Consider the following 18,525-nt stretch of genomic DNA (forward strand, 5'->3'; position numbering starts at 1 on the left):
TTTTCTTTGGGTGTAGCTTTGGGGATAGAAGGTTTTCTTTATTCTGCTGTATGGGGGATCTGTGGGCTGTTTCTTTACAATTCCAGGTAGCATGGATTCCATGTGCTTCGGTGGATGGACCATGAGGGGCAGGGGAGGGTTGGATGGGGGTGTTGGGGGAGATCGGGTAGGGGAACCGAGTATTGTTGGGGCTTGGAGACTGTGTGATTGGATGGGGTTTGTCTGGTTTGAGTGGCTGCCTGTGTGCATGTTGTGGGTATATCAGGGTTCTTTGGAGGGGATGGATAGCCTGGATAGGCAACTTCCTTTTGGGGTATTAAGTATACTTATTTATCTTATAATGTACATGGATTGAATACCCCACAAAAGTTGAGATTGCTCTTTAAGGAGTTGTGTCCCTTGAAGGTGGCAATGCGGTTTATTCAGGAAACGTACTTTCAATCTAAATTTGAGAAGTTGCTCTTGCATAAGTGTTATCCTCATGTTTTTCTTTCCTGCAATGGAATCCACAAAAAGACCCAGGGAATAGGTATTCTTATCCACAAGAATGTACAGTTTACTCTGAAAGAGGCAATTCGGGATGCAGAAGGGCGGTATATCTTGGTCAAGGGAGAGCTGGAAGGCCATTTGTATAGCTTTCTGAATGTTTACGTACCCAATACAGGTCAGGGGGCCTTCTGTACATTATTGGAGTGCTTATTATTGGATCATGTGGATGGCACAGTTCTAATTGGGGGGATTTCAACCTAACCTGCAATCCCCAGGAGGATAATTCTAATTCGGCAATTCGTTATGCAAGGGGTGACAGTCGAGTGTTTCTTCGTTTCTTACGCCGGTATGATCTGGTTGATGTCTGGCATTATCATCATCCGGGAGTGTGAGATTATACTTATTATTCCTCTTTACACCACTCATATACTAGAATCGATTTGTGGTTGACTCCTCGCCGTACTCTGCCAGGCATTGGTGGCTCCACTATTGAGCCACGAGTGTGGTCTGACCATGCTCCCCTTTCTTTGGAATTGCATGTTGGTCGCGATAGGGAGGGGTGTTGTCTGTGGCAACTGAATGATTTTTTGCTTTGTTATCCCACTACCCTGTCTTTGTTGAAGGGTGATGTTAAAGATTTTTTTGCTTTGAACAATACAGGTGAGGTCAGCTCGGGTGTACTATGGGAGAGTTTTAAAGCGACTCTGAGGGGGTGTTGCATTTCATAGGGAGTGTATCGTAACAAATGTCGGGTCGCTAGACGACTGGACTTATTGGCTCGTCTCCGGCATTTGGAATTTTGGCATAATCGGCATCCCACTGAAGCGGGCAGTGCGGCTCTGGTGGCATGTCGACAGTCACAGGAGCTTGATTTAGAGGGGATGGCATGGGCTCTTCAGTGGCGGAAGCAGAAGTATTTTGAGTGGGGGGAGAGTGAGTCGCTTGTTGGCCTTGCAGCTTCAGCAGACACAAGCTCAACATCTCATTTCTAAGATTTGAGATGCTGCTGGGCTGCTCCAATTGACTGAGGTGGCCATTCATCAGGCTTTCTTGGAGTTTTATTGCACTTTATATACACCCGGGTCTTCTGCTTCAGATGCAGATAGAGGCTTTTCTGTCAGGGGTCAGTTTGCCCCGACTGGCAGAAATAGATGTGGAGTAGTTTCTGCTCCCATTCAGCTCCCTGAGGTTTTAGAGGCTATTCAGCATCTGTCTGCCCAAAAGGTGCCAGGGCTTGATGGTTTTTTTCCTCTTATTTTACAAAAAGATGGCGGCTTATTTGGTGGATCCTCTTACTCAGTTGTTTAATTCTTTCTTAGCGGAGGAGAGTTTACCGTATTCTTTTCATCAAGCTGTGGTGTCACTTTTTCTTAAGCCTGGGAAGGATCCCATGCTCTGGCTCCTATCATCTGATATTCTTGTTGGGGGTAGATTATAAGTTGTTTACTCATATCTTGGTAATCCGCTTGTAAATATTTATGCCAGCACTGGTTCATGGGGACCAATGTGGTATTATTTCTGGGAGATAATATTCGTAAAGTGTTACATCTCATTTGGGTGGCCTGGCATTTTTCTATTCCCTCACTATTGCTCTTCGTTGATGCCAAGAAAGCTTTTGATCAGGTTTCTGGCCATTTATGCAGGTGGTGTTCCGCCGCCTGGGGTTTCCGGGCAATTTTTGCATTGGTTGACCTTATTGCATGCTAACCCAGAGGCTTGTTTGCGGGTTAATGGCCAGTATACAATCCCTTTTTTTGGTACAACGTAAGACCCATCAGGAGTGTCTGTTATCTCCCCTTATTTTTGTGTTAGTGATGTAACCCTTAGCAGTGGCTATTCGGGCTCATACTGCTATACACGGGATTACTGTGGGGGCACAGGAACATAAGATATCGCTTTATGCCGATGATATCATGTTTATGCTTTCTCAACCGCTGGACTCTGTGGGTGGTACTGCGGGTCCTAGAGCAGTATAGCCAGGTGGCGGGGTTCAAAATTAATGCCACTAAATCTGAGATTCTTAATCTTTCTATTTCTGCTGACTCTTATCACTGGCTTAAAAGGGGCCTTCCCATTTCGTTGGGCTGCTAAGTCAATCTGATACCTTGGGGTTCATGTATCTAGGGACCTGGATGAGCTTTTTTGCCTGAATTATCCCCCCTTGTTGCGTGCTGTGTTTGCTAATCTTGATCAATGGTAGGGCTTACATTTGTCCTGGATGGGTAGGATTAATGCATTACGAATGAATGTCTTGCCCCATTTTTTATATCTATTCTGTTTGCCTCTCTCAGTCCCCAAACAATTTTGCTTCAGCTTCAACATTGAGCTTTCACTTACATCTGGAATCATAAACCACCCAGGGTTAGACGGGAGCATATGTATTGGTATAGGCTCCATGAAGTCATGGGAGTTCCTGACTTCTTTAATTATTATTATGCAGCCCAATTACAAGTTTTATTTCATTGGGTTTTCCCAATCAGACATTGGGTCTTGTTAGAGCAGGAGCTCCAGCCCAGTTATCCCCTTGCGGCCCTACCGTGGCTTCCTTTGGAGGTCCTTCGGGATGTTATGCGGGGGGGCTCCCTATGGAATGGCTTGCACCTTGCATCTGTGGGAACAGGTGTGGTGGTCTTGGTTCCCGCGGAAATGCTATTTTCATGCTACCCCTATTCAATATGCACCGGGGTTTTTACCTGCTCGGGACTCTGGGATATTTCAGCGCTGGGAGAGAAGTGGGCTCCGAGTGCTGGGCCAGCTGATTTTCCAAGGGGAACTGATCCCTTTTGCAGCTTTGCAGGATGTCTATGATCTCCCAGCGGAAGATATTATTGCCTATACCCAGCTTTGGGATTTTGTACAGAAGTGGGTTCTCCTGGACTGGAAGAAAGTGGACTCAGCCTTTCTTCAGGTGTTCCGCATGGGCTCTGTTGTGGAACTTATTTCACGATTGTATAAAGCCCTATTGTATAGCCGTCCCCAGGACAGATCATTCAAGCATAAATGGGAGGCCCTTTTGGGGGTGCCACTTGATTTGCAACATTGGGAAAGCCTTTATGGTGCCTTGTTATGAGTCTCACTGGCCACTCCCCTGGTTGAACAGGGATACAAGATGTTATTTCAATGGTATTACACTTCTGAGAAGTTGTACTATTTGTATGCCGATGGGGATGATTATTGTTGGAGAGGCTGTGGGGGGCTGGGGACTTTTGGGCACATCTGGTGGGACTGCCCTAAAGTGGTACTCTTCTGGGGAATGGTTCAACAGATGTTGTCTGATGTATTGCATACTCCTGTACTCTGCACATGGACATTTTTTAGCTCAATCAACCTGCCCAGGGGCTGGATTGTGATCCAGCTCATTTTGTGGCTTTGGTTGCTACGGCAGCCAGACTGTGTGGCCCAGTTTTGAAAACAGACTGCTCTTCCTGCACAGTTGTATCTTCCTCTTAGAGTGGATGATATCTATCTTATGTCTAAACTGACTGCTTTACAAACTGATACCTGTAGTTCTTTTCATCACATTTGGCGTGCCTATGGTGCTTGGAGGGGCATCATCTAAAGGCTTTAATTTGGGAATATCCAGTCAATTCTTTCTTGCTGGTGGGTTACTTGCCTGCTATTTGGGGAATGTATATTACCCGGTAGGGAAGGGGGATTGTTGTTCTGCTTGGGGATGCTCTTTTGTTTTTTGTTGTTGGCATTTAGCCTGTGTTTGGCTCTTTGCACTGTTTAATAAAATTGTTTTAAAATTTAAAAAAAACTTTAAAAGAACGGTGAGAAAGAGGGCAAGATTTGAGTGGACAGAAGCAATAAAGTTAAGAAAGCTCAATGGAAAAAACCAATATGTTGAAGACAGGCATAAGGAATGCGCTTCCAGAGGGCGTAATAGGGCAGAGTACAGTACTGGGGTTTAAGAAAGGATTGGACAATTTCCTGCTGGAAAAGGGGATAGAAGGGTATAAATAGAGGATTACTGCACAGGTCCTGGACCTGTTGGGCCGCCGCGTGAGCGGACTTCTGGGCATGATGGACCTCAGGTCTGACCCAGCAGAGGCATTGCTTATGTTCTTATGTTCTTAAGGAGGGAATGGAACAAGAGAATAGAGAGTTGCATGGAGACAGAAATCAAACCCATCCCCACCTTTCCCCGGTAAAATCAAACCCGTTCCCGTTGGAGTCAAACTTGTCCCTGCCTGTCCCTACTAGAATCAAATCCATCCCCACTCATCCCCACTAGAATCTGTCCCTGACTGTCCCTATAAACTTCAGAAGTAGTTATTTCATTTAATTATGCTACTGAATTAAAGACTCTGATTACATTACATTACATTAGAGATTGCCTTGTGGTTCAGGGTGGATTACAAAAGAATTACAAAAAAAAATTTGTTACAAGAAGAAGATATCTGGTAATTTCTAGAGGAGATAAAGAGTAGATGAATTTACAAATAAGCAAAGACACTTTAGTTGGGAAATATTAATTGGGAAGAATACATACTTTGTAAAGGATTTCTACCAGAACCTCTAATGTAAATATAAAATATAAATACTCAGCTGATGAGGACCCCCAAGCTATGTCAGCTGAGGCAGTGGCGTACCTAGGGTATGTGGCACCCGGGGCCCATCATTTTTTGACACCCCCCCCCCCCCCCCTCATGTAAAATTTTTTTTTTTTTTTTTTTTGCAATAACCATGAAATGGAATAAATGGTCAGAATAGAAACAGGCAGTGAAAATTTTCTTTTTTTTTTTTTTTTTTTTTCCAAAGTATTTTTATTGAGAATGGCAAAAGGTCCAGACAAGCAACCATGGTCTGTACAGAAACTTATACATTATCAAAAAGAACACAGAATGAGAGTAACAGCAACAACAAGCATGAACAAGCCTCTCCCAAGAGAAAATTGCCAATGAGAGGCATAGCAATACACAACAAAAGGCCAAAACTTGGGGCAAGCAAACAAATCCCACCCCAGAACCCACAAGAATAATAAGCCGGACTAGACCCTCAGCCATATTTTATAATGAAAAAAACCCCCACAAGCAACAACACCCAGACCGCTCACCAGACACACCAATCCGCACAACAAGCACCCAAGAAACACCCAGCCACCACCCAGACAAAACTACCAGACACACCTACCCCACCAAGCCCAGACCCAACCCCCCCTCCCCAGAGAGTGCAAGCGCAAAGTGGACCGTGAAAAGGGCAGCTGCAGAAGTGGAAAGCCCCAGATAAGTAGGTTAGCTAAAGAAAGCCCACAGATAGAAGAAATCAGGATAACAGAAGTTCCAACAAATGCTCCCACAGAAAATTTTCTTTTATTGAACCTCATTTATGTAACCATTATTCCAAACATAACATAACATAAATTATGTCTGAATTGTCATGACATCAGAAGTACATATGGAGTAGTTGCAGGTGATGCTTGGGACAGTTCTGATTATGTTAGTTTGGTTTTATGTGTTTTTTTAATAGAAGGGTTTTTATTTCTTTTTTTAAGGTTTTGTAGTTTGTGGTCGAGGTCAATAGGTTGTAGAGTTGGGGGTCAAGTGTTGCAGCTCGAATGGCTAGGAGGTTGTCGAACAGTTTTTTTCTTTTGACGTTTTTGGTTGGAGGGTGTGTGAATGGTGCGTGAGTTCTCCTATGTCTGTTTGAAGTGGATTGAATTATTTAGCTGAAGAAATTAGTTACCCCCCCCCATTCCACACACATTAATTCTCTTCCATTTTTGTTCCCATTATAAAAAAACACTGATAAGTTCCCAGGAAAAAAATACATTAAAATAAGAAGTGAAAACAAAGGCCCCTACAGATGAGAACATAACATAAGAATAGCCTAACTGGGTCACACCAATGGTCCATCATGCCCAGTAGCCCATTCTCATGGTAGCCAATAGTGCTGCCCGATTCAGAGAAAAATATTTCATTCGATCCGATTCACCCTGTTGAATCGATTTTTCGATTAGATTCACTGTTAATGACACCGCTTTTTAAGTTTAAACAAAGTATAACAATAAATTTCACAACAACAATAAATTTCACAAAGTACTTAAAAAAAAAAAAATCACATTTTTCCATTAAAGCAGTTCTGGAGACATTTGCTTGAACAGTCTTTTTTCCCAGTCCATAAGCAAGCAATATGAAAAAGATTTCCTTAATTATCTACTCAAACATTTTTGCTATTTACTTTCATTGTACCTATACTATTATTCAGTAGAAAAAATGGACTTAACTGTGCAGGAAATGAATCTCCTCATACACCCACCATATAGTGCAAAAATGTGCAAAGGTCTGTTTTTTTCTTTCGATCACTACATAGCCTAATGCCACACAAGCAGCGCTGTTACAAACATATTCTGAAGGTCAATGCTAAGGTTGACAAAGTTTCCTTCCTTGGACCAGAAGGAGATACTGACAAACCACTGGAAGAGATTCTAAAACAACTACCCAGAAATAACACCCAAAGACCCACTCAGTGTGTGAACCAGTTGAGTGGAGTGGACTAACTGGGGGTGGAAATGGGCCCAGAGTTTGCTCAGCAGAATTTCCCAGACTACCTCTTCCTCTCAACACACTGACATGCTACCACCACCACCAACACTAGGAACACCTCACCGAGTATGCCAGCAATGCTTATAAACTTTATAAAACACATTATTATATTTTCTTATAAAGCATATATTTTAACTGAACTCAGCCTTGCCATTCACAAAAATAGAAAAGTTCCCATTTCAAGCTGTCTCATGTACACTTTTCAAATCTAACATATTGTAATCACAAAACAGAAAATAAAATTATTTTTTCTACCTTTTGTTCTCTGATCAATATTCAAATCTTGTTGGTCCCAGGCTCTTGTTGTCTTGCTTGCCAGGGTCTCCTTTCTCCGTGCTAACCATCCGTCTGCCATCTCTGTTCTCCCCTTCCGTTTCCCTTCCCTCTCCCGGAGATCTGGCATCTTTCCTTTTTTTTGTCTCCATCCACAGATTCACCTTTTCTCAACTCCCCACCACCCCAGGATCCACCATCTCTCCCTTTCTGTTCCCAACTATCCTCCTATCCAGTATCTCTATCCCCCCTCCACACCATCCCCTGTTTCCAAGTTCTCTCCCTTTCTGTTCCTTCCCTCCCTAAATCCCATTATGCACCATCTCTCTCCCACTCCTCTGTTTTTAGACCCATTATTTCTAACCCCCAAAGTCTGGCATATGCATGTATCTTTGAACCCCCCCTTCCCTCTCTCCCTCTGTGTACTTTTACACCAGGACCCCCCTCCCCCGAACGTCTGTCCCCCCTCCGAAGGGCTACACCCCACCCCTGAAGACCTGCACCCCCCGAAGGACTTTACCTCCCACCCGAAGGTCTGTCCCCCGCTGAAGGCCTAAACCCCACCCCTGAAGGACTGCACCCCCCCCCCCCGAAGGCCTGCACTCCCTTGAAGGTCTGCACCCCCCCGAAGGCCTGTCCCCCCCTTGAAGGCCTGTCCCACCCCCTTGTAGGCCTGTCCCCCCTTTAAGGCCTGCCTGCCTGCCTTTCCCCCCCTTGAAGGCCTGTCTCCCCCTTGAAGGCCTGCACCCCCCTTGAAGGCCTGCACCCCCCCTTGAAGGCCTGCACCCCCCCTTGAAGGCCTGCCCCCCCCCTTGTAGGCCTGTCCCCCCCCTTGTAGGCCTGTCCCCCCCCCTTGTAGGCCTGTCCCCCCCTTGAAGGCCTGCCTGCCTTTCCCCCCTTGAAGGCCTGCACCCCCCTTGAAGGCCTGCACCCCCCCTTGAAGGCCTGCCTGCCTTTCCCCCCTTGAAGGCCTGCACCCCCTTGAAGGTCTGCACCCCCCCAAAGGCCTACACCCCCCCCCCGAAGGTCTTCACCCCCCTGAAGGCCTGCCTGCCCCCCTTGAAGGCCTGCACCCCTTGAATGTCTGCACCCCCCCCCGAAGGCCTGTCCCCCCTTGAAGGCCTGCCTGCCTGCCTGTCACCCCCTCCCCCTTGAAAGCCTGCTTGCCTGCCCGCCCGCCCCACCCTGAAGGCCTGATGCCCCGACCCACCCCGAAGGACCGCTCGCCCCCCTGGCCTCCCCGCACCACCTATGAACAGCCGCAGCAGGATCGCGAAGTCAGCGTCGGGTACCAGCCCTAAGGGGGTGTTCCCGGCCTTGCCGTTCAGTCCCCCGCCACCCCCGAAGGACCGCTCGCCCCCCTGGCCTCCCCGCACCACCTATGAACAGCCGCAGCAGGATCGCGAAGTCAGCGTCAGCGATCCCTGCTGCTTCCTGCGCCACGGTCCCGCCCCTCCTCTGACGTCAGAGGAGGGGCGGGATCGCGTCGTAGGAAGCAGCGCAGGGATGCTGACGCTGACTTCGCGATCCTGCTGCGGCTGTTCATAGGTGGTGCGGGGAGGCCAGGGGGGCGAGCGGTCCTTCGGGGGTGGCGGGGGACTGAACGGCAAGGCCGGGAACACCCCCTTAGGGCTGGTACCCGGGGCGGCCCGCCCCCCCCGCCCCCCCCTAGGTACGCCACTGAGCTGAGGACTTCCTCTGCAGGTGGCCGGGGCTCCCTTTTTGCCAAGCTTGGCAGGCAAAAGTAGCGTCCCTGTGTCACAGATGCTGACACCTCAGTGGCTCTCGGATGCTACCAGTGACTTCTGTGCTTGGTTGGAGGGGAGTTTTGGTTATCTCTAGAGGAGGTCCTCTGCTGGCAGTGCTTGGGGATCCCCATCAGCCACAGCAAGGGTCAGCAAGTACTTCAACATTGTAGAAATAAAACCAGAAATGTATTTCCTTTTCTTTTGAACATAATACAAAGACATCTGCTATATACATTTCCCAAAGCTAACATATTTTGCTCAATAAATTCTGTTTTTTACCTTTGTTGTCTTTTTACTTATTTTTCCATCAAGTTGGTCCCAGTTTATTTTTTCTACTTTCCCATTTTCTGTAAATTCTTCTGTTGCTGTACATTGGTTTCTCATACCATAGTCCAGCATTTATCCCTCTCTCATCCCCAGGACCATGGTGCAGCATCTTTCACCCCTGCCCACCAATCCCATGCCCAACATTTCTCCTTCTATCACCCCTCTCTAGCACCATGCCACATTTCTCCCTCCATTCCCTTCACCACTATGTCCAGCATTCCTCTCTCTTGCATCCCTTTCAATCTGTCTCACTGTTCCCTTTCTACCACATTTCTCCCTCTCATCTTTCTCTTCCCTCTCATCTGTACCTCACTTCCTCCCTATGACCAAAAATTCTCCTTTCTTCCATTCCCCGTGTGCAGACCATCTCTTCCCTCTCACTGACACACCCACACCCAATTATCCCTTTCTATTCCCTCCCCCACCTCAGCATCTCTTTCCCTCCTTTCCTCCATCCTCTCTCCCAAGTTCATGCCTTCTGTGTCCAAAAAGGTACTCCCTCCCCCCTTCTGTGTCCCATTTTTGCCTCCCACTTTGACCCCTTGGGTGTCCCGTGTTTGCCTCCAACATTCACATCCGGATAACAGCAGGGGTTGGAGGCAGCTCAAAGTCTTCTTTTGTATGGTGAAGGCAAAATAAGTATAAAGACAGTCAAATGTTTCCATTAATGTTTCAAACTCCACTTGCAGTGGGCTCCTTTTATCATTATTAATAATAATAATACAACTAAAAGGGGAGTCATAGTAGCATTTCCTTGTGACAAAAGGCTGTAAAATTTTCCAAACAGAGTCTGAAAGCCAAAGCCACGGAGAGTAGATCTCATTAGACTACAGCTCTGATGGGTCCTAGAGGAGAAGCAAGCAGCAGTAATTCTTTTTTTCTGTAAATCTTTATTGATTTTTAAACTTTGATAGTGTAATACAAATTCAAAACATCTTTAAAAGCAGTGAAAAGAAATTCAAAACATCTTTAAAAGCAGTGAAAACACATGCAAGAGAGAGGAGATGGCAGGGGAAAGGGGTTAAAGAATTATTTTTCTAAAACAGAAACACGACAAGAACAGGAAAGAGAAAAGAAACAGAGGGGGTTCTTTTCTGCTGATGAACTCTGCTTTATGTTCAGAGAGGCAATGTTTGCTCTGAGTTCTAACCTCATCCAGCCCCAGAATGCTGCTGGCACCAGGCAGAGGAAATTCCATCCTGTTGCTCTGACAAGCAAAAGCCCTGGATCAGCTCTCATCTTCTCAGTAACTTTCTCCTCATCATCCAAATGGAGCTCTGAAAGGCAGCTCGAGCCAAGAGGCTCATATTCTTTTCCTGCCTGCAGCACGCACATGTAGCTGACCGGAAGTCTTCTCCGAAGACACAGCTGACATTAGAGGGAGGGCTTCACATTAGTCACATGCTGCATGCACTGCACACTGCACATGACTGATGTGAAGTCCTCCCTCGACGTCAGCTCTGATATCAGGGGAAGACTTCCGGTTGGCAATGTGTGCTGTGGGACAAGGATCCTGGCTAGGCCTAGTGGCTCTGCTGAATCCTAGTCCTGGAGTTAAAATAAAGGTAGGAACACAGATTCTTTAATGTCTCCCAGAAATTGCACACTAAAATGTCCAGGTTGTTCAAACTAAACACTTTTAATGGAACACCAAAAGTTTCAAACAAAAATGTCAGAATTTGGCATGAGTGAAAACAAACTTTCAAGAATTCTCTTTACTTCTTTTATCAAACAAATAAGTCCTACTCCTAGCACCAGCCGTACTTCCAGAGTCAGTCCAAACTAATAGCAGCAAAATCCTCAGTTTAGCCTTCCGGCCACATTTAGGATATGACAGAACAGTCATGCATCAAGTCATAGCTTTTGAGCATAAGGCGGATACTGGCTACAATATAAAAATCCTTAATTTAGTCTTCTGGCCATACTCATGGCTTAACAAAACAGTCCAAGCACTTTCTTGTAAAATGTTCTTTCTGGCTCTGGCTCTGGTTCTGACTGTGTCCCTGTTGGGTAGAGCTAAATCCCCAACAGGTTGGGAGGAGAGGAGCCTGTTCACCACAGGTGTTGCCGCCCTCCCCAAAGAGACAGGCTCCGGTTTGACTTCTTACACTCCCAGCACAAGTCAGAGCAGCGCACAAGCTGCTCCAAAACATAAATTCAAAAGTTCAAAAAAACAAGGAAAACTTCTGGGCTTAATAGCCTACTCACACTTCATTAAGTGTTCCTCCCAGTTAGGCAAGTCATAGTCCACCTGGCATTCCATGTCTTGTTCCTCAGGTTGGACTTCTGGTTCCTCCATTTCCCAATCTTCAGGGAAACTTTCTTGTGCTGGCCATGGTTCAATTGGAAGAACTGGCTTCCTTCCCAGCTTCTCCTCAGCTTCCTGTCCCAGCTGTCTCTCCCCTCTATCTGACAAGGAAAGCTCTGTAAATGGGAGCCTCGGCAACAAGCCACGCCCCCTCCTAGCAGGGTTAGCCAAATTCTTAAAGGGCCCTGTTCTTTCAGCTTGAGCTATGGATACTCTTAAAGGGGCAGGCACCTTCCTACAGCTGTTAACAGGATTTTCACCTCGCTCAGGATGTTTCCTAGACCTGGTCACCGGGTTTTTACTGGGGTTTACAGGGACTTTCTCCTTGGATTCAGCAGGACTAGCCAGATCCCTATCACAGTGCGCGCTGCAGGCAAGGAAAGAAGACACGCCTCTCGGCTTGAGCTGCCTCTAACCCAGTGGTCTCAAACTCAAATCCTTTTCAGGGCCACATTTTGGATTTGTAGGTACTTGGAGGGCCTCAGAAAAAAATAGTTAATGTCTTATTAAAGAAATGACAATTTTGCATGAGGTAAAACTCTTTATAGTTTATAAATCTTTCCTTTTGGCTAAGTCTTAATAATAATATTGTCATTTATAGCTAAATAGACAAATGATCAAGAAACTGTTTTTTTTTACTTTTGTGATTATGATAAACATACCGAGGGCCTCAAAATAGTACCTGGCGGGCCGCATATGGCCCCCGGGCCATGAGTTTGAGACCACTGCTCTAACTCCACGGGATACCCATGACCTGAAATGGTGTCCCCATGGGATCCCCGTGATCTGAAGGGGGAACCCAAGGGATTCCCATAGACCCCATTCCTGTGCAGCTCTCTGCAAGAGAGAAGAAGAGAAAAAATGGACAGCAGACACTGGAAAGAAAATTAGTAGAAGATAGACAAAAAGCCGAAAGAGAAAAACTAGGACCAAGATGATGAAAAAGCAAAATGACCAGATAACAAAAGGTAGAAAAAATAATTTTATTTTCTATTTTGTGATCACAATATATCAGATTTGAAATGTGTATCCTGTCAGAGCTGGTGTTAGACAGTAAGCGTGAACTGGGGCCTAAAAGAGAAAGGAAAAGTCTTTTTTATTTATTTTGTTTATATCAGAGAGTCAGTGTGGGGTTGGAGAGGTTGTATCCCTATATTTCTACTAAGATTAAACTCCTCTTCTATTAAACTGTGCTAGCAGTTTGTAGCGCAGAGGGCCATGCTGCTCCCAAAACTAATAGGAACTCTATGAGTGTCGTGAGCAGCATGGCTCACTGCGCTAAAAACTGCTAGCGCAGTATAATAGAAGAGGCCCTAAGTATCTTAATAAAGTATTCAACCCCCAACTTAGCCTGTGTTATAGATTTTGGCCCCTTATGTGATTTGAGTTTGACACCCCTAACCTAAGGATTTAGTTCAGCAATTTCAAGATTCTTATACTAACCTCTATACCTTGGAGTATTGCCTTCTAGTGAGGCTATTTTGACCTTTCTTCATACTGTTTCCCCCTACTTTTATGTAGAGTCAGCATGATGCACTTAATAGTCCTGTCCGGCTTTACTCACTTGTACTATTTTTGCTGGACAGGGATTTAGAGGGTAGGTTGTAGGCCTTAGGGTTTTCAGGGTTTTTTTAAAGAGCTTCCTCTGTGACCTGGTTGAATGAATCCCAAATGGTTGTGCATCTTTCTTTTCCATGTCTAAAATCTGATTTGCTTTCTTAGCTTCCACCACACATTGAGCTAGGGGTTTCAATGTATCCTCAGTGATGATATCCAGATCCTTTTCCTGGGTGGTGAGTCTTAACATAGAAACTTGCATTACATAGCTATAGTGCAGGTTCTCCTTTCCCACATACATCACTTTGCACTTGATCACATTTAGCATCATATACCCATGCACTAATCTCTATTTTCAAAAGAAAGGTGCCTTGAAATATAAACCAAGTGGTGCAACCGGTAGGAAAAAAATCTCAGCCCATCTTCCTGCCTACTGCTTCTTCTTGATTTGTCCTTTTTTCCCTTTACTTCAAGTACCTTCACCAAATACATTCACTCTAAAACAAATATACATACATTTTTAATGACTAGGTTGAAGAATATTTCCAGCTTGAAAAATTTACTCAGACTGTTCCCCACTTTGTTTTTATTCTTCCAGAGGCTCCAAAGAAAAGCCAATACCATTTAATGTTGTCTTGATTCACTTGCAAAGCAATACCACTCATAAAACCAATGCTAGGAAGTTTTTCTTCATCCAACGGGTGGTGGACAGTTGGAATGAGCTTCCAGAGAGCGTGATAGGACAGAGTACGGTATTGGGGTTCAAGAAGGGATTGGACAATTTTCTGAAGGAAAAGGGGATAGAGGGGTATAGAAAGAGGATTACTACACAGGTCCTGGACCTGTTGGGCCGCCGCATGAGTGGACTGCTGGGCATGATGGACCTCTGGTCTGACCCAGCAGAGGCACTGCTTATGTTCTTATGTTCTTATAAATCATTCTAGATTTCTGTGCGTACTATCTGAAACATTTCACTCTGTAGCCCTCAATCTCACTCCTTGGAGTGATAATTCTCACTCTTTGGGATGGTTCATCTTTAGCATCTCTGTAAATTCAGGGACACTTCAAGTTTCAAGTTTAATAAAACTTTGATTTGATCCAAAATCATAATTCAATGCGATTTACAAATAATGATAAAATTGGAGTAAAAAAACATTAATCAAACCAGAAGGTTAATACAACTTTAGACCAACCAGACACAGAAGGTTAAAAAAAATGAAGGGTTAAATACAATTTGTAAACAAATGAAAAGGACAAGGTGATGAAACAATAGGATGGGGGAAAGGTTACCCGCTCAATTTTCACTTATCAGCGTTACTAATACTCTAACATGCATCCTTAAAAAGCCAGCTTTTCAGAAGCCTTTTAAACTTAATTAAGTAATTTTTCTCCCCTTATATTGATTGGAAGTGAATTCCAGATTTGAGGGGCCGTAACAGAAAAGATCGTGTCTCTCCTTCAATAAATGAGTCTTAGTGAAGGGACTAAGAGGAGAGATTTCTCTTCTGATCTTAAGGATTTAGTAGGAATATAAGGGATTAGAAAGGGTTAAATACATTTATATACCACCCTCTTAGGAGTATCCCTGGATTTGTGGGGAGGGTGGGAAGAAGAGAGTTGGCCTAATGTGAGACTGTCTATGTGTAAATGACTAAATCTCCCCAAAGGGGGAGCATGTAATACCAGGTACAGAATACGTCCCTTTATAAAATGACCCCCAATTTTATAAAGGAGATCCTAACAGGAGCCCAGAAACAAGCAAATCTGCAAATTATGTGCTATTAGACCCAATGACCCATGTGATTTAAACTGTTCTCTCAGAGTGATTAAAAAAGGATTATATATTCATTATTTTATATTTTCTTGACAGGTCAGTTATATTTCACAGAATCTTTATATGAGTGACCGTGTTCAGTATCCTTATTTTTATCGGACTATCTCCAATGAGTTGCATCTCTCTGCTGGGATAGGCAAGCTACTGAAGTATTTTGGCTGGAAATGGGTCAGTATCTTTTCAACTGATGATGAAAGCAGTATGAGATCTATCCAGATCCTCAAAGAAGGGATTGAACGGAATGGTGGCTGCATTGCATTTCATCGCACCTTTCCTCACCGGGAAAAAACCACAAAATTGGATTCACAGCAACTTCAAAGAACAATTAAAGAATCATCAACTGTGATCATTCTCTACTATGGTAAATACTCTGACTTTCCACTACCACTTATACGGAAATATCAAACATATGCACAAAGTGGCAAGGTTTCTATCACCCTAGCTGAGGTAGAATTATTAAATCCAAATATATACCTATATCACTATAACATAAGCAACAAGTTCTTTATATTCAAACCACAAAAGAAAGTTATGCCAAATTTTTTAAAATTTATCCGTGAGATGAAACCTGTCTGGCTGGCAAGTGATTACGAAGCTAAATCTTGGTGGAAAGACCTGTGTCACAGCAGATGCCCAAAGATGATCAGAAGAGACTGCAAGTCTTACAAAATGGTTTTCTCTCAATGTTTCAGCACATCCTTTAGCAGCAGCTATAGTGTGTACAATGCTGTGTATGCCGTGGCACACGCACTGCATGACATGATCATGTCTGGCTCAAGAAATGGCACCACATGGACTAGAGAAAATAGGGAAGTTTTGCACTCTTTGCCATGGAAGGTAATTTTAGTATTTGATACCAGAATTTTTTATTCAAAAGAAAGAGTGGTATCCTTTGCACAGAGTGAGAGGGAAACTTACACAGGAGTAGTGAAGGTGACCCTTCATCCTTAACCACCTTCTTCCCCTCATGATTTTGATAAATACACCCAACAATCATGAACAAACAAACACGATGAAGTTACAGGGAAATACTTTTAAAACCAATTGGAGGAAATTTTTTTTCACTCAGAGAATAGTTAAGCTCTGGAACACATTGCCAGAGGATGTGGTAAGAGTGGATAGTGTAGCTGGTTTTAAGAAAGGTTTGGACAAGTTCCTGAAGGAAAAGTCCATAGTCTGTTATTAAGGAAGACATGGGGAAGCCACTGCTTGTTCTGGATCGGTAGCATGGAATATTGCTACTCCTTGGGTTTTGGCCAGTGTCACACCCGCACTCTGGCACTGCATTGCGAGCCCAGGGATCATGACAAAGTTCTTTGGCCTGGCGTGTCCCTTACCACCAATGGACCCTTCAGGACTTTGCCTGACTTCTTATCAGCCTAATAAGGGCATGCAAGGGAAGAGTCCAAGTCAGAATGCATTAAATCAAAGTTTTATTATTGTCATTAAGCAAAAGGAACAGCAGTTTCAAAACAAACAATCATTATCATGAGGCAAACATAAGCTGCTCAAACACTGCAAAATCCTCAAAATCCAGTGTCCAGGTTTTGGTAAGCCCCATCTTAGCCTTCAGCCCCCCTGCCTCTGGACTTTCTTAGTATTCCACTACACAGTCCTTTTCACCAGGGCAGGTCGTTTAGGCACATCATCTACGGGGCATTTACAACGCCGCTTATGCTCCAGCAGCTGTGTCAGTTCATGGGCATGTAAGCCTAGCAAAGGAAAACAAACCTTAACAAAAACTGAGTAACCAAAAACCTGGCCAGCATGTCACATGGTTTCACCAGCTTAACGTTTCCTCACACACTGTTGATCTGTAAAAAGTAATCCTCATTTGCACAAGTTTCAAAAGGCAAACTTAGCACACCCCAGACTGGGAAGAAGTTTTCTTTCTGCTTAGTCTTAGCTCTGGGTACATGCAGGGTTCTCAGCACGCCCTGCTGTGCCGTTAAGGTAATTAATTATGCACAGCTGTGGGGGAGGAACGTTCCTGGCTCAGCCTAGCAGCTAGCAGGAAAATACTTCAAAACATTTGTTAGCCTCAGAAATAAAGCTTTTGGGCACAAACTTAAAGTTTACTATACAAGGAGAGACATACAAATCCCCTTCAAAATAAATCCCTCTGTTCTCTGGTGGCTCCACAATTGTAGCTAAAGGCACTACACATATCTCTTACTGTATGTCAATATCCATGGGCACCACCTCCGGTCCTACCAGACTTTCTTGTGTATCCATGGCTTTCCCTGGGGTTCCTTCCCAACTCTCAGCTTCTCTGCATCCACCATCTGCCAGTCTGTAGCATCAGACTCCTCTGGGTGAAGAGAGAGTGACTGTCTCTCTCCCGTTTGCCTCCATGCTGCTTCCCCCCCCTTAGTATACTGCACTGCCTCGTTTTAAGCTGTGGAGAGACACTCCCCCTCAGCCTAGGTGGGGGAGGGGCCTTCCACACACAGGCTTGTTCCATCTGGCTAAGTGCAGGTTCTTTTCCAGCCTTAACCCTTGCCTGGATAGGCTGCTGGAAAGTTAGTAATCTCCTAGCATGCTTAGGGACAGGTTTAAACCGTGTGCAGCTTTTCTGCTTCAACTTTTCCTGACCTGCCTCTTCTGACTCCACTTCAATATCTGAGCAGTAGTCAGCTAACTCTGTAGTCTGTCATTCTACTTAGTCAGCTCTTTTGCAAAGGGGTATAGACTGGACTGGACTGGACTGGACTTGGGTTTGTCACACCAGGTACTAGTAACCTAGATTGGACACCATGAGAATGGGCTACTGGGCTTGATGGACCATTGGTTTGACCCACTAAGGCTATTCTTATGTTCTTATTCAATGCATTTTAAATGACCAGGAAAAGTTTATATTCATTTAAAATACTTCTGTGGTGCTATCCAAAGAAATTCAGTGCTTTGATTAATTTTAAACCCCATGTTGAAGTGGGAGAGTTAATATGTAACATTCATAATATGGCCACATGATCTGAGATCTCCTGCTGAATTGAGATAATCATGAAATGTATCCCCCTGAAGCAAGCAAATCTTGGTGCTAATTGGCATTAATTAAAATCTTCATATATAAATTTAGGTGTGGAGTTTGTACTTAAATTTTACATGAGTCCAAAAAGGGGGCTTTGAAAGGGGAGAGTTGTGGTTAGATCAGGGGTATTTTTCAAGGTGACAAACATATAGAATAAGGTAGAATCCCTGCTTGATTTAGATGGTATAAATGGCCACACCTAATGATAGCTATGGCTCTCAATTCAATTCATGAAAAATGGAGTCTCAAAAGTATTCTCTGTCTCTATTTCTAGTTTCTGTGGAGGGTTTTTTTTATTTTTTTTTTTTGGGGGGGGGTTCTGGCTTGTATTCATCCTGACTCTAAGAACCATTTATAGAATAGCTCTCAGCAATGATTTTTTAAGCACCAGTTATTGAATCCAGTACTTT

The 18,525-nt window shown here is 44.4% G+C and overlaps 1 protein-coding gene across 1 annotated transcript in view; it reads left to right on the top strand.

Annotated features, from left to right (window-relative positions):
• The window catches only part of LOC117346201 (vomeronasal type-2 receptor 26-like), a 165,931-nt gene that overhangs the window by 76,714 nt on the left and 70,692 nt on the right, over positions 1-18,525 (top strand). Inside the window, exon 5 of the mRNA XM_033915603.1 lies at positions 15,121-15,921. Coding sequence (XP_033771494.1) covers positions 15,121-15,921 — 801 coding nt within the window. The remainder of the gene's footprint in view (positions 1-15,120; positions 15,922-18,525) is intronic.

The sequence above is a fragment of the Geotrypetes seraphini genome, chromosome 12, assembly GCF_902459505.1.
Source record: "Geotrypetes seraphini chromosome 12, aGeoSer1.1, whole genome shotgun sequence".
NCBI classification, from domain to species: domain Eukaryota; kingdom Metazoa; phylum Chordata; class Amphibia; order Gymnophiona; family Dermophiidae; genus Geotrypetes; species Geotrypetes seraphini.